Here is a 12316-nt window from a genome sequence, read left to right on the forward strand (position 1 = left end):
ATGTGGCCTTAAACCCAGTCTGAAGTGGGTGTTTGTTTTTGTTTTGTTTTCCTGTCAGAGGGGTAATGTGCCAAGGTAACAAGATTTGAGGGAGGCAGATATCACACAACAGCGTAACTTTCCAATCACCATACTGAGGAACTATATAAGGATCAGAAGTGGGTCTTCGTACTTTTCTAAAGGCCCATCGGTTCTGGTGACGGTCTGCATGAGAAGGCTTGTGAGCCTCTGTGGGCCCTTCTGTTGCCTTGCATCTTTCAGTAGAAAAATGAACCTGTGGCTTGAGGCTAGTTGTGTGGATAGATAGCAATAAGTAAGACAGTAAATAAGTCTAAATCCAAGTTTAAGTATTTGGTCTAAAGAGGAAAATCAGTGCTGTTTTCATAAAGGAAGGGGTGCAGTGGAATCAGGCTACCTCGAGGTAGTAGGCTGGTCTGTGTTGTGTGATGCCTGATCCAGGGTGGAGTTGACTGCCCCTTCTAATAGACTGTGCACTCAGCAAAAGCCAGTGGGGAGATGTCTGGGTTGTTGACTAATGCACTGACTCCAGCCCTGGCATCTTGGCCACTTTGTTCAAGAGCTCCTTGACCAAGTCCTAGAGTGGCTGGGGAGAGAAGCCGATTAACATCCACAGAGCAGGTATCTTCTCTCTACCTTATTGACAGTCTCCTTTACTGTGGATTCTATTTTTTTTTTTTTTTTTTAATATTTTGTATATTTATTTGACAGAGATCACAAGTAGGCAGAGAGAGAGGGGGGACGCAGGCTCCCTTCTGAGCAGAGAGCCCGATGTGAGGCTTGATCCCAGAACCCCGGGGTCATGACCTGAGCTGAAGGCAGAGGCTTTAACCCACTGAGCCATCCAGGCGCCCCCTACTGTGGATTCTTTTAGTGAACATCCACTTTGGGCCAAAGTATTATCATACTCTGGGATAATTTTGGAACTTTTTCCACATACCTCTTTTCCAGATCTTAATAGCCGTCCTGGAGTTCATTCCAAGGCCTTGATCATTCAGCCATACCATTATTTGCCAGTGCTTATATAGTCTTAGGGCAGACCTTCTATCCTTCCAGACTACCTAAAATTTAGATAAACTACTTAAAATTTCCCTCACTGAGAGTATTTCCTTCACCGCTGTTTTCCAGACAAGCCCCAAGTGATTCTGTAATGCCACAGCAGTCCCCTTTCAGCCAGTGCCAGCATATTGTATTATTTGTAAAATGTGCTCAAATTTTTTATCCTCAATTAATGATCATAGGGGGTTCCCCATGAGTAAGGGTTGATCGAGGGGTGAAGAGTGGCAGGAGTTGGGATACTGGGACTATGAGCCACTTGCTCATTTAACTTCTCTCTTCGTGGCATCCTTCATTCCTACTTGCATGTACACCACTTAGCCTGATGTTGGAGTGCTTCAGGGCGGAGCAGTTTCCTGGCTATAGTTGGGTCAGTTCAGGAGGGGCAGCTCAGAATGCAGGATGGTAGTGTCCGATGGTCAGGAATCAGTCTCTGGATGGGCCCAGTAGCAAAGCAAAGTTGTTTTTCAAAAGGCAGGTAGTTATTGACATAAATGGCACGCATAGCTTATAATCGTAGGGGCCTTCCCTGTGCATGAAGTTTTCTGTTGGAGCTTGTCATGTTACCAGGACTGAATGGATCTGCTTGCACTCCTCCCTGGGCCAGCTGGTGAACCTTGTGCCTAGCCGCACTCTTAGCTGATAGCTTTGGGGTCATCGGGCAAATGGTTTGGAGCAGCATGGTACCTCTGGCCTTCAAGACCCTGACCTGCCAAGGGGAAGAATGGTATTTGTTCTCCAACCTTACTCCAGTACCTCTTTACTCATATTTTGGTGCAGACTTTTGATTTTTTTTTTCCTCTCGTTTATTGTTAAAGATACGGCTACACTTTTTTCTTGCACCTAACTACTCAGTACAGCTCCAGTGATCCTAAAGAGTATTCAAGGTGGGACGCCTGGTGGCTCAGTCAGTTAAGCATCTGCCTTCGGTTCAGGTCATGATCCCAGGTTCAAGTCCCACATCAGGCTCCCTGCTCAGTGGGGAGCCTGCTTCTCCCTCTGCCTGCTCTGCCTGCTGCTCTCCCTGCTTGTGCTCTCTCTCTAACAAATAAATAAAATCTTTAAAAATAAAAAAACAGTATTCAAGATTCAAGAATCTTGTTTTTTTGCAGCTTCCATATCAAGGTGAGGTGGAAGGCCTTGTGTCTGATTATGATTTAGTGCAAACAAAGCCAGAATCCATTCTATCCCTTCAATTTTCTACAGAAAGAAGATACTCAGTTGCTATTGGCCACTTCCAACCCTCAGTCATAAGAGGCTCCACTTACGCCTGTTCTTATAGAAAACTATACAGCTTAGACATTTGGGGAAGTTTTACTTTATCTTTCGAGAATAACTTTTTCTGTGATTACACTAACACCATTCTTAGAATCACACCCTGATGTCTGATTCTAGTTTTTTCATAGTTCTGATCCCACAGTGAAATTAACCTTATTATGTAGTTAGAAATTTTGTGTCTTTCTTTCTAGATGAATTCTTTCCTCTGTTTCTTCTTGTTTGCGGTATTAATTGGTCGAAAGGAGCTTTTTGCTGCATTTGGTTTTCATACCAGCCAGCCCACTCTCATTGGATTATTGATCATCTTCCAGTTTATCTTTTCACCATATAATGAGGTAATGTATAATCGTTAAAATTATCTCACATATACCCTTGCATTTCAAATCTAGTACCTTTAGGATAGTGAAAGAAATAAAGAAAGCTATAGTTTTAACAAGTAGATGAAACAAAGTGTTTTAGTCCCTTGACTGACTGGTGGATCTAAGAAAGTAGCAGAAAAAGCCAAGCCCAAATGAACAAATGCTTGCATACTATTAGTGGGCGGAGCAGGGGCGGGGGAGTGGAAGACTAGACTGTGGTGGTAGAAACCTTGATCTAACATATATCTCCGAGACTTGGTAGATGGAGATTAACTATTGGAATGCTATGCCCTCAATCACATATTGGGGCATGCTTGGCAGAACATGTTCTGTGTGTGAGGGAATGGAACAGTGATAGTTGAGTATATATATGGCTAGGTCTGGGAGGCTGTATGACTGTTCCTCTGGTCTGTTCTCTGACTGCCTACTTCAGAACAGCCATGGGGGTCCCACCACAGGCCCTTTAAATCAAAATTGGGTGTATGATGATAAGTAGATTTTAAGAACCACTACTCAGATTGCTCAGTAGGGGGACTCTATGCAGGTGGTAAGGCATGGATTGATGTGACTGTGTATTAACAAATCTTATAGTGACAACATGTATGATATTTGATAAATTAAGCCAAATTAAGCCAAGAAATCATTAAGCCAAGAAATAATATTGGGGATTTTGAGATATCTCCATTCAGAACGATTCTTTCTTTGAGACAGATTATAAAGATTTTGAGATAAACCAAATGTATCCTGTTTCTCCATTACAGAGGGGGGAAAGTTTGGAAAGAAAAATAGAGAGGAATAGATCATATTTGCGTAGCATTGTCCACATAAACTAAATTTTAAATTTTAAAAGTTTTCCAGAGCACTGAGATTTACTACCTTTAAAATCTTTTTTTTATTTTTTTTTACTGAAAATATTTATAAAAATTCCTTATGCAGTTTGTTACTGCTTAAAGAGGTTAGAGATACTTTTTTTTTTTAAGATTTTATTTTTAAGTGACCTCTATACCCAATGTGGGGCTTGAGCTCACAACCCCGAGATCAAGAGTTGCATGCTACACCGAGTGAGCCAGGCAGGTGCCCTGAGAGAACACTTTTTAATGTTCTGTCTACCATTTCTGTCTTCTGTCACAGTTCAGGCATGCCTTAGGGACAGTGAGCTATGTATACTAAATGACCCCCCACTACTTTGCTTTTTAAGCAGTTATGCTGTTTATTTAACTTTTTTTGTCTCTTCCTTACTGTCAGGCTGATAATCCAGTACTGTTCAATGTGACTTTGCCTTATCGTCATCCTTTTCTAGTTTTCATCCTTAACCTACCGTAGATGGGAAAACCAGATCATCAGACTCATGAAGTAGCAGTTACTAGATCTGGCCTGATTTGAAGGGTCCTATTCGAAGTAGAGGCGCGCACAGTATTAGTGATTATCCTTTGTGGCAGCTAATGCGGCTGTGCAGAGGGTTTTTGTTTGCTTGTTGCTTCCTTATATTGAGTGGTTGAGTTCACTTCAAAACCACCTAAATAAATGTTGGGTATTAGAGTAATTGGAAGTGTGATTAATCTGCAGAGATGCTAGCAACTGCTTAAAAAACCTTACTTAGCCCAGAAGATTTGTTTCAAAAGGACTAGATACTTAAACAAAAAAACTTATCCTTGGGCGCCTGGGTGGCTCAGTGGGTTAAGCCGCTGCCTTCGGCTCAGGTCATGATCTCAGGGTCCTGGGATCGAGTCCCGCATCGGGCTCTCTGCTCCGCAGGGAGCCTGCTTCCCTCTCTCTCTCTCTGTCTGCCTCTCCATCTACTTGTGATTTCTCTGTCAAATAAATAAATAAAATCTTTAAAAAAAAAAAACAAAAAAAAAAACAAAAAAAAAAAACTTATCCTTAATGTCAGTGTTTAAGAAAGCATGATAGGAGGGACACCTGGGTGGCTCAGTCCATGATCCCAGGGGTCTGGGATTGAGTCCTGCATTGGGCTTCTCACTGAGCAAGGAACCCACTTCTCCCTGGGCCTCCACTACCCCTGCCTGTGCCCCCACCCCGACAGTTAAATAAATAAAATTTTAAAAAAGAACCCAATATGACATTTTTTCTTTAAAAGAAAAAAAAGAGGCATGATAGGAAAGAGCTGTTTTCCTGGGAAAGTTGGGAAAATTGCCCTATTAAGAGTCTGGAAGCCTACAGCAAAGCAAGAAGGTGCAGGTATAGTATCTTCTTATGTTTTTACTTACAAGTTTAATAAGAGATCAGATAGGTCGATAGGGACCAACCACATAATGATCCTGTCCTAAAAAAGCATCCAAGATGTAGAAAGAAATTGTAGGCAGAATTCAGATATTAGCTTTATATATGTTTAAGAAGGTATTAGGATCTCCCAGACTTTATTTTGAAGCTCTCTATCTGCTAGTAGCAGTGAGAGGTACAAATAAGAGACTTATTTTTTGTTTTAATGCTGAAGTATTTCAAGGTAAGAACTAGAATTCACGTCATTCATCCTGAAGTTCTTCAGTGTACAAAGAAATTGTTTTTTTCCTAGAAATTTGTATTTTCAAATGAAATTTGACTCCTTTGTAATGGTCATTCATCTTCAGTGATTGGATACATATTCTAGCAATGCTGCCATAGCTCAGGACACTGTAGAAAACTCAATTTTGAGGTTGTCATTAGAGGCTGTAGCCTCTTATGTGGAATTAGTGAGCAAAAATATGTTTTCAATAGAGAAAGAAAGAGTCTGAATGGAAATCACCACGACTTAACGCTGACACTGAGGAAGGCAGTATGCGTGGTCGGTGGAGCCACCTAGACTCTCAGTGCCAGCACCTTCTAGCTCTGTGACTTCCACTAAGTTACTTCACTCCTCTGAATGTCACCTTCCTCATCTGTGAAACAGCAGTAAGAGTAATGACCATGTGGGGTCGTTGGGGAATATGTACAGCGGCTGGCACATGGCAGATTCTTAAAAATTCATGTGTGTGTTTGTCAGAATCACATTCATTGGGATATATATCTGTTACTGTTCTGTTTGCTTGTGTGTGGGTTGGGGGAGCTCAATTAATAATTCCCCACCTCAGATGCCCTAAATATGAGTGATCTTTCTTTGGGCCTGCTGCTGTGCTTATCCCCTGCAGCCTTGCTCATGCCGCCGTCGGGGGCAGTGGTTAAAACTCTTCTGTGTACTTTTTCAGGTTCTCTCTTTCTGCCTGACCGTCCTAAGCCGCAGATTTGAGTTCCAAGCTGATGCATTTGCCAAGAAACTTGGGAAAGCTAAAGACTTATATTCTGCTTTAATCAAACTAAACAAAGATAACTTGGGATTCCCTGTTTCGGACTGGCTTTTTTCAATGTGGCATTACTCTCACCCTCCACTACTGGAGAGGCTTCAAGCTTTGGAAAACTCAAAGCAAGACTGAGGTGCCCAGGGTCTGCGGCTGAAGACATTTCTGATTATTTCTGTCCTGGCAGCATGTTCCAGCTCTTGATGTTTTTAGACTTTTTTTTTTAAAGGAAAATTATTAAGTACAGAAAAACCCAGATTTAAATACATTTACTATCTCATGTCAAAAAATGATTTTAATAATCCATTTCTTTAAAAAAAAAAAAACCAGAAGAAATTTTGAGGCTTAATGTTTTTAAAAGGCATGATTTTATCTTTAGCATCTAATTTACCATCAACTTTTAAAATTACTTGAGAAAATACAAAACTTGTTTTATTTTCACACTTATATGGAATCTGCATATAATGTGTTTAGGGGCATATGTTGAAAAGAGGAACACCTCCTCAGCATCCTCTGTGTGAGGCAGAGACAGTGGTCCCAAATCATTGTGCTCATACTTAAGTTGAGATTTCTTTTTGCTTTCATGCTATTGTGATCTAACGTGGCCAATCAATGTTTTAAATAAGGAAGAAAATAATCGGTAAGGCTGGTGTTAATTAAATGAAAGCAGTGAGGAATATGTTCTACTGTTCTACCAAATTTCTGGGTTCCCTCTCTTGCTTCACACTGATCAGGAGCTTTTAATACTACTTTGAAATTATAAATTATGTTTAGAATGTTTTAAATCACTGGGTTTTGTTTTTGTTTTTAGGAAAATATCAGTCTTTATCTTTATTTCTACAAGGTGGATATGATCCCATTAGGGTAAACTAGTATTTTTCAGAACCTTCAGCTTTTTCCTCATTTATACTCTTTTATTCAAAAACAGTACATCCTTTCACTTAGCAGAAATTGCCCTATTGAACAGGTTTTGCTATTTTTAAAGTGCCAGAATGTGGAAAGAAGAAGAAAGGAAATGTTAAGAGACCTAAGGGTGAAATACTGATGTTTCTCTTAAGGTATTTCAGGAAAAAATATAGTTTTATATCTCTTTCAAAGACAGAAGAGATTTGGTTTTTATTTTTGTAATTTTTATCAGGAGGTCATAAGTACTATTTAATCAGGCCTGATTCCATTTTTGAAAATTACAGTTCTTGATATGCAGCTAATTTTTATTTTCAAAACAAGTATCATGAAAGATTTCCAGTTTTCAGAGCTGTGTGTTTGACTGCTTCAAATCTCTGTCCATTTTCTGAATGAGAACTGACTTTGCCTAGAGCTCCCACTCTCTGGTAGTGTTTCCCTTCTGGGCATTTATTCCAAAGTGGAATCAACTGCACTTTGGTATCTGGCCAGAAAGTCTTTTACTCAGCTCATACTAGGTAATGTCTTTACATGGAAATACAATAAAAATAAAGGTCTAGTTTAGTACTGCATTATTTATTTTCCTAAAGCTAAAGAGGAGCAGTCTTTTGCTTTTATCCAGCATCCTTTATCCATGAATTCACGCTGTGATAACTGCCTTTCCTTCCTTCTGTGCCTTTAAATACAAATTTCAGTTCTGCACAAGTGAAACATTAAAAATTGCCAATGCAGATTGATGGACTTTGTCTTTGATTTGACAAAATTGTGTGTCATTTGTGACCTAGATGTATGTTTATTACCCTGGAAGGGCTGAGGGCTAGTCATGAAGAGTAGGAAGCAGCAGCCCCACCACTGAGTGATGTTAGCGCCACCCGTGCCTCAGCCGCTCCGGTCCTCCTCAGTGCCTTCCTCCTGCTTTGCTCCAGAGCACCGGGGGTTCTTGATGTTTCCTCAGAAGCTTCGGCTGGAAACCCTCCTCCATTTCTGTTAGCTCAGACGGTCCTGGGCCTGTCTGGTTTGCTCCACCTGCTTCCTTGGGCTCCTTTACCTGGGGCAGCCGTCACTAGCTAGTTAACAGGTGATTGTTTTGACCTAGTCCCCTCCAGTTTATGGATGGCACAGGCATAGGGATGGTGGACAGTACCGGTGGGTTCCCGAGGTATTATCCAATCAGGGGCAGGAGGAGAGAGGCCAGCCAAGGAAGTAGGAGGCCTTCTGTACCGATACTCGCTGCATGTGCAGGGGCAGGACAAAGCAGATCCAGGCCTCAGGTAAAATGGCACGACCTCAGCGTGTTGATCTCCGAATCGAAGGTAGAGTATACGCTGCTTTTGTCTATCTTGGCCCTTTGCAGAAGTCTGAGAGCTTCTAGTAAACCTTACCTCTGTTTAGGATAAGAATAGAGTTCCTAGGATTAAGTCAATAATTTTAGTTCCACTGATGGTGCCAGCTTGCCCTTGGCCTTTATAGTCTCACTGTCATCCTTAATCCTTTGTGTGGCATTCCACTCCCCGAGGAAGCCTTTTTCCATTTGGTCTTCTTCATCAGTCCTTTGGATTCTTCTGCACGTATATGCACTGTGTTGCTTTGACTGTTTTGAGTGTTTTCTCATCACTAGCAGGAAGTTTACTAAGTACTACCTGAGAGCCTTACGTTCTGTCCTAGGTGCTGTGCAAAGAAAACATGACTGAGCCTTCAGTTCTCCACATGTTACTTAGCAAATACCGAGTTCCTGCTCTGTACCAAGGTGTGTTCTCTCAGTGCTGGGGGATATGCTAGTAAATAGATGATAGAAGAATTATTCCCTCATGGAGTTTACATTCTAGTGTAGAGGAGATAGGCAATAGAATATGTATATAATATTAAACAGTGATACATGTTTTGGAGGAAAAGGAGAGCCTTTTACAGGTGTGCATATGTGTGGGGAGTGGGAGTTGCAATTATTTTTTTAAAGAATTTATTTAAAAATGTTTTAAAGATTTTTTTATAAAGGTATTTTGGAGAGAGCACACATGGCATGCAGGCAGAGGAAGGGACAGAAGAGAGAGAATTTCAAGCAGACTCCATAGTCGGCGTACAGCACAATGTGGAGCTCGATCTGACAACCCTGAGATCATGACCTGAGCTGAAACTAAGAATCGGATGCTTAATCGGATGCCAATCAAGCCCCCCCGGCACACCAGGAGTTGCAATTTAAAATACAGTGAGCAGGGGCACCTGGGTGGCTCAGTGGGTTAAGCCGCTGCCTTCAGCTCAGGTCATGATCTCAGGGTCCTGGGATCGAGTCCCGCATCGGGCTCTCTGCTCAGCAGGGAACCTGCTTCCTTCTCTCTCTCTCTGCCTGCCTCTCTGCCTACTTGTGATCTCTGTCAAATAAATAAATAAAATCTTTTAAAAAAAATAAATAAAATACAGTGATCATAAGATGTTGCTAGAGATAATGTCCAAACAAAGAAGACCTGATGGAAGTGAGTAGGTGATTTGCAGGAAGCAGGTATTTTGGGAAAGAGCATTCCAGGAAGAGGGAATAGCAAGTATAAAGGCTTGACAAGTAAGAGTGAATCTGGTGTGTTTGAGAAACCCCAGAAGGCCAGAGCAGCTGGGATGGAATGTACTAGACAGAAATAGTGGGAGATACAATCAGAGGTAGGGATGAGGCAAATTTTACAGGGTCTTGTAGGCCATTGTAAGAACTCCGGCTTTTCTTAGAATGCAGAGGAAAGCATCAAAGGGTTTGGGGCCAAGAAGTGATAGGATCTAATCTCTGTTTTAACAGGATCACTACACTTGCTCTGTTGAGGAACGAGGGTGCCACCAGAGGACTAGTTAAGAGGCTCTCTGCAATACTTCTGGCAAGCACTAAAAATGGTGCCTGGCTTGTAGTCGGGGAGGTGGTGAGAAGTGGTTGGATTCTGGATCTTCAAGGCTGAGCCAACAGGATTTGCTGATGGAGCAGATACGGGGCGTGAGGAAAAAAAAAATAGAGGATGATTCCAGTGTACTTAGCCTCAGTAACTGAAAGCACAGAATTGCCAATAACAGCTGGGGAAGGTGGAAGGAGATGGGCATTCTGGAGGGGCAGGTGGGGACTCACACTGCGGACCGCTTAAGTTTGATTTGCCTACCAGACTCTCAGGGGAGATGTTGAGGAGGCGCTTGGAGAAATAGATTGATTTAAGAGGTGAAGTCTAGGTCAGGGACGTAGGGGTGGAATTTAAAGCCATGAAACTGAAGGAGATCACAAGAGGAGTGAGAGAACAAGAGTCCAAGGACAAGCCATGTAGCCTTCTGACCTTCGTGTACGGGGGAGATGAGAAGTCAGCAAAGCAGTCTGAGAAGGACAGTGTGGAAAGCTAGTAGCCAAATCAGACAACACTCTGTTCCCATAAAAGAGCAAAACTATGGGATAGTAGCAGTAGGTAGAAGTGGGGTTGAGAGAGTACTGTGTTTTTTAACATGATAGGTGGGGATAACACCTGTGTCACAGGGTTGCTGTGAGGGCAGAATGAGATCACGTTGGCAGGGTGCTTTAGCACGATATCTGATCATAAAAGCTCAGTAAGTGGGTAATAGTAATAGTCACTGTTAATAATTTAGCATAATTGCTATGATGCAAATAAGCACAAGTAGCAAAAAAAGTGCCTAACTGAGCTGACAGTTGGGAAGGAGGAGAGGCTCACCAAAGGACATGATCCAAGTTTTGAAAGAGGAGTAGGAATCCACTAAAAAAGGGCGGAAGTGGTATTCCAGGGAACAGCAGTTGTAAAAACATCAGAACATGGGGCATTTTAGGAATTGTAAGAAGTTAGACGAAATGAGCCTGCAGAGGAAGATGGGCCAGGCCCAAGGGGCATGTGTGCCATAATAAAGCAGATATTTTCCCAAATAATACTCGTTTAATAGGTATTAAGTTCCTGGTAAATACTGTATATCATTGAAGGCGCAGAGGATCCAGCAATCCAGCAGTGAGCAAAACAGACAAAAACACCCTGTCTTCATAGAGCCTACGTTCAAGCTGGGGAGACAGCAGTATTTGTGGAATAAAGGGATATTTGCTGAACAAATGAGTGAAAAGGAGAGATCGACCTGGTTGGCGATGAATTAGTGATGGGGTGAAAGCCAAAGGAGTTAAAGATGACCCAGGTTTCAGGTCTGGGCACCTGGTAGATGGTAGAACTAGTTACTGAGATAGGGTATGGTGAAGAAGCGGTTTGGTGGCAGGGGAGTCTTCGGTTTGGGACAGGTTGCATGTCATCTTTATCAGATAGGCTAGGCAAAGGGGCATAGGACAGATTTCTCCTAATCCACCTAGAGCTAGACCCACTAGACTTTGTGACCTCATGGGTGACATGACAGGCCCAGAAACCAAAGCAGCTAGCTGTGTGGGTCCTTGTCCTGTGGATGAGAAACAAGGTCACCATTTATCCTGGGAATATCTCTGCCCTTCTGCAGATACTTAAGCTGAACCTCTGGTTAAGCACAGCCTCTCTGCTGCTCTGCTGTTCTTATGCAGTGCTTTACTTGGCAGAGGACCTCGTCTGCTTCTGAGCCCATCGGGTTCCACCAGATCGATGCCCACTTCAGAAAGTGCCAAAATACCCAGCAGCCACCCCGAGACCCTGTGTGTCAGTAAAACACCAGAGCTCTGGCTGAAAGCCCTGGTCACTGTTGATTTTAGCAGCATGGGTTGGATGCTGGCCATTTGGGTTGGAAGATTAGTGATTTACTAAGTTACTTGAAACAAAATCCCAACTTCCAGGCTCCTGGAGCTCTGCCAGGGGCAAGTTTGGGACCTTGAGTCCTCACAGGCTACATGATGGAGGAGAAGCTGCTGAACCTTTGGAGGGAACTGGGCTGACTTGATGCAATGCTCTGTTAGGCATCCCGAATCCCCCTTTTCCTAATTGCAAACAGGGGAGTTGAGTTCCTACTTCATTTTTGTTACACTAGACTTTGTCTCTTGGTTCAGTTGGGGAGATTCCTTCTTGATGATGAAAGAAGTGCCATCTTGGAACATGCCTCAGCCTCACATAAGCTGAGACCAAATGCCAGGCGTCTTTTTGTTTGGTTTTGATTTTAGTTTTGAAACTTTTTTTCTTTTCAGGTGCTTTTTCTGTTTGTGTGTGTATGTGTGTGTGTGTGTACCCTTAAGTTCTTAGCAAGCTTTAATTATACCATACATGGTTCCCTGCTGTAGTCACCCTGTGATTAGCTCCTCACACCAGGCAGTTTTAGGTGCCGGGGAATGGAGCAGCGAACAAGGGGCCAAACTGCTGCCCTACGGAGCTTCCATGATGTTGTTGAATAGTGACAAGTACAAAGGGGAGAGACTAAAGCCCGGGAAGGGAATCTGGGATATCAGGGTGGGGATGAGAAGGTCACTCCAGAGTGAAGACCTGCAGTGAGGACACTGGCAGGGAAGGGATTGTG

The 12316-nt window shown here is 42.6% G+C and overlaps 1 protein-coding gene and 1 non-coding gene across 3 annotated transcripts in view; one reads left to right on the top strand and one right to left on the bottom strand.

Moving 5' to 3' along the window:
- The window catches only part of ZMPSTE24 (zinc metallopeptidase STE24), a 42465-nt gene extending 34846 nt beyond the window's left edge, over positions 1-7619 (top strand). Inside the window, exons 9-10 of one of the 2 annotated variants that reach the window (XM_059136368.1) lie at positions 2544-2687; positions 5894-7619. In XM_059136368.1, coding sequence (XP_058992351.1) covers positions 2544-2687; positions 5894-6118 — 369 coding nt within the window. In that variant the 3' untranslated portion in view covers positions 6119-7619. The remainder of the gene's footprint in view (positions 1-2543; positions 2688-5893) is intronic. The other variant, XM_059136369.1, reaches the window with a different exon arrangement.
- Positions 53-153, bottom strand: LOC131810718 (small nucleolar RNA U13). Its single transcript, XR_009345696.1, has one exon. It is a non-coding gene; the product is annotated as a small nucleolar RNA U13 (small nucleolar RNA).
- Positions 7620-12316: the final 4697 nt, after the last annotated feature.

The sequence above is a fragment of the Mustela lutreola genome, chromosome 10 (genome assembly GCF_030435805.1).
Source record: "Mustela lutreola isolate mMusLut2 chromosome 10, mMusLut2.pri, whole genome shotgun sequence".
Taxonomy (NCBI): Eukaryota; Metazoa; Chordata; class Mammalia; order Carnivora; family Mustelidae; genus Mustela; species Mustela lutreola.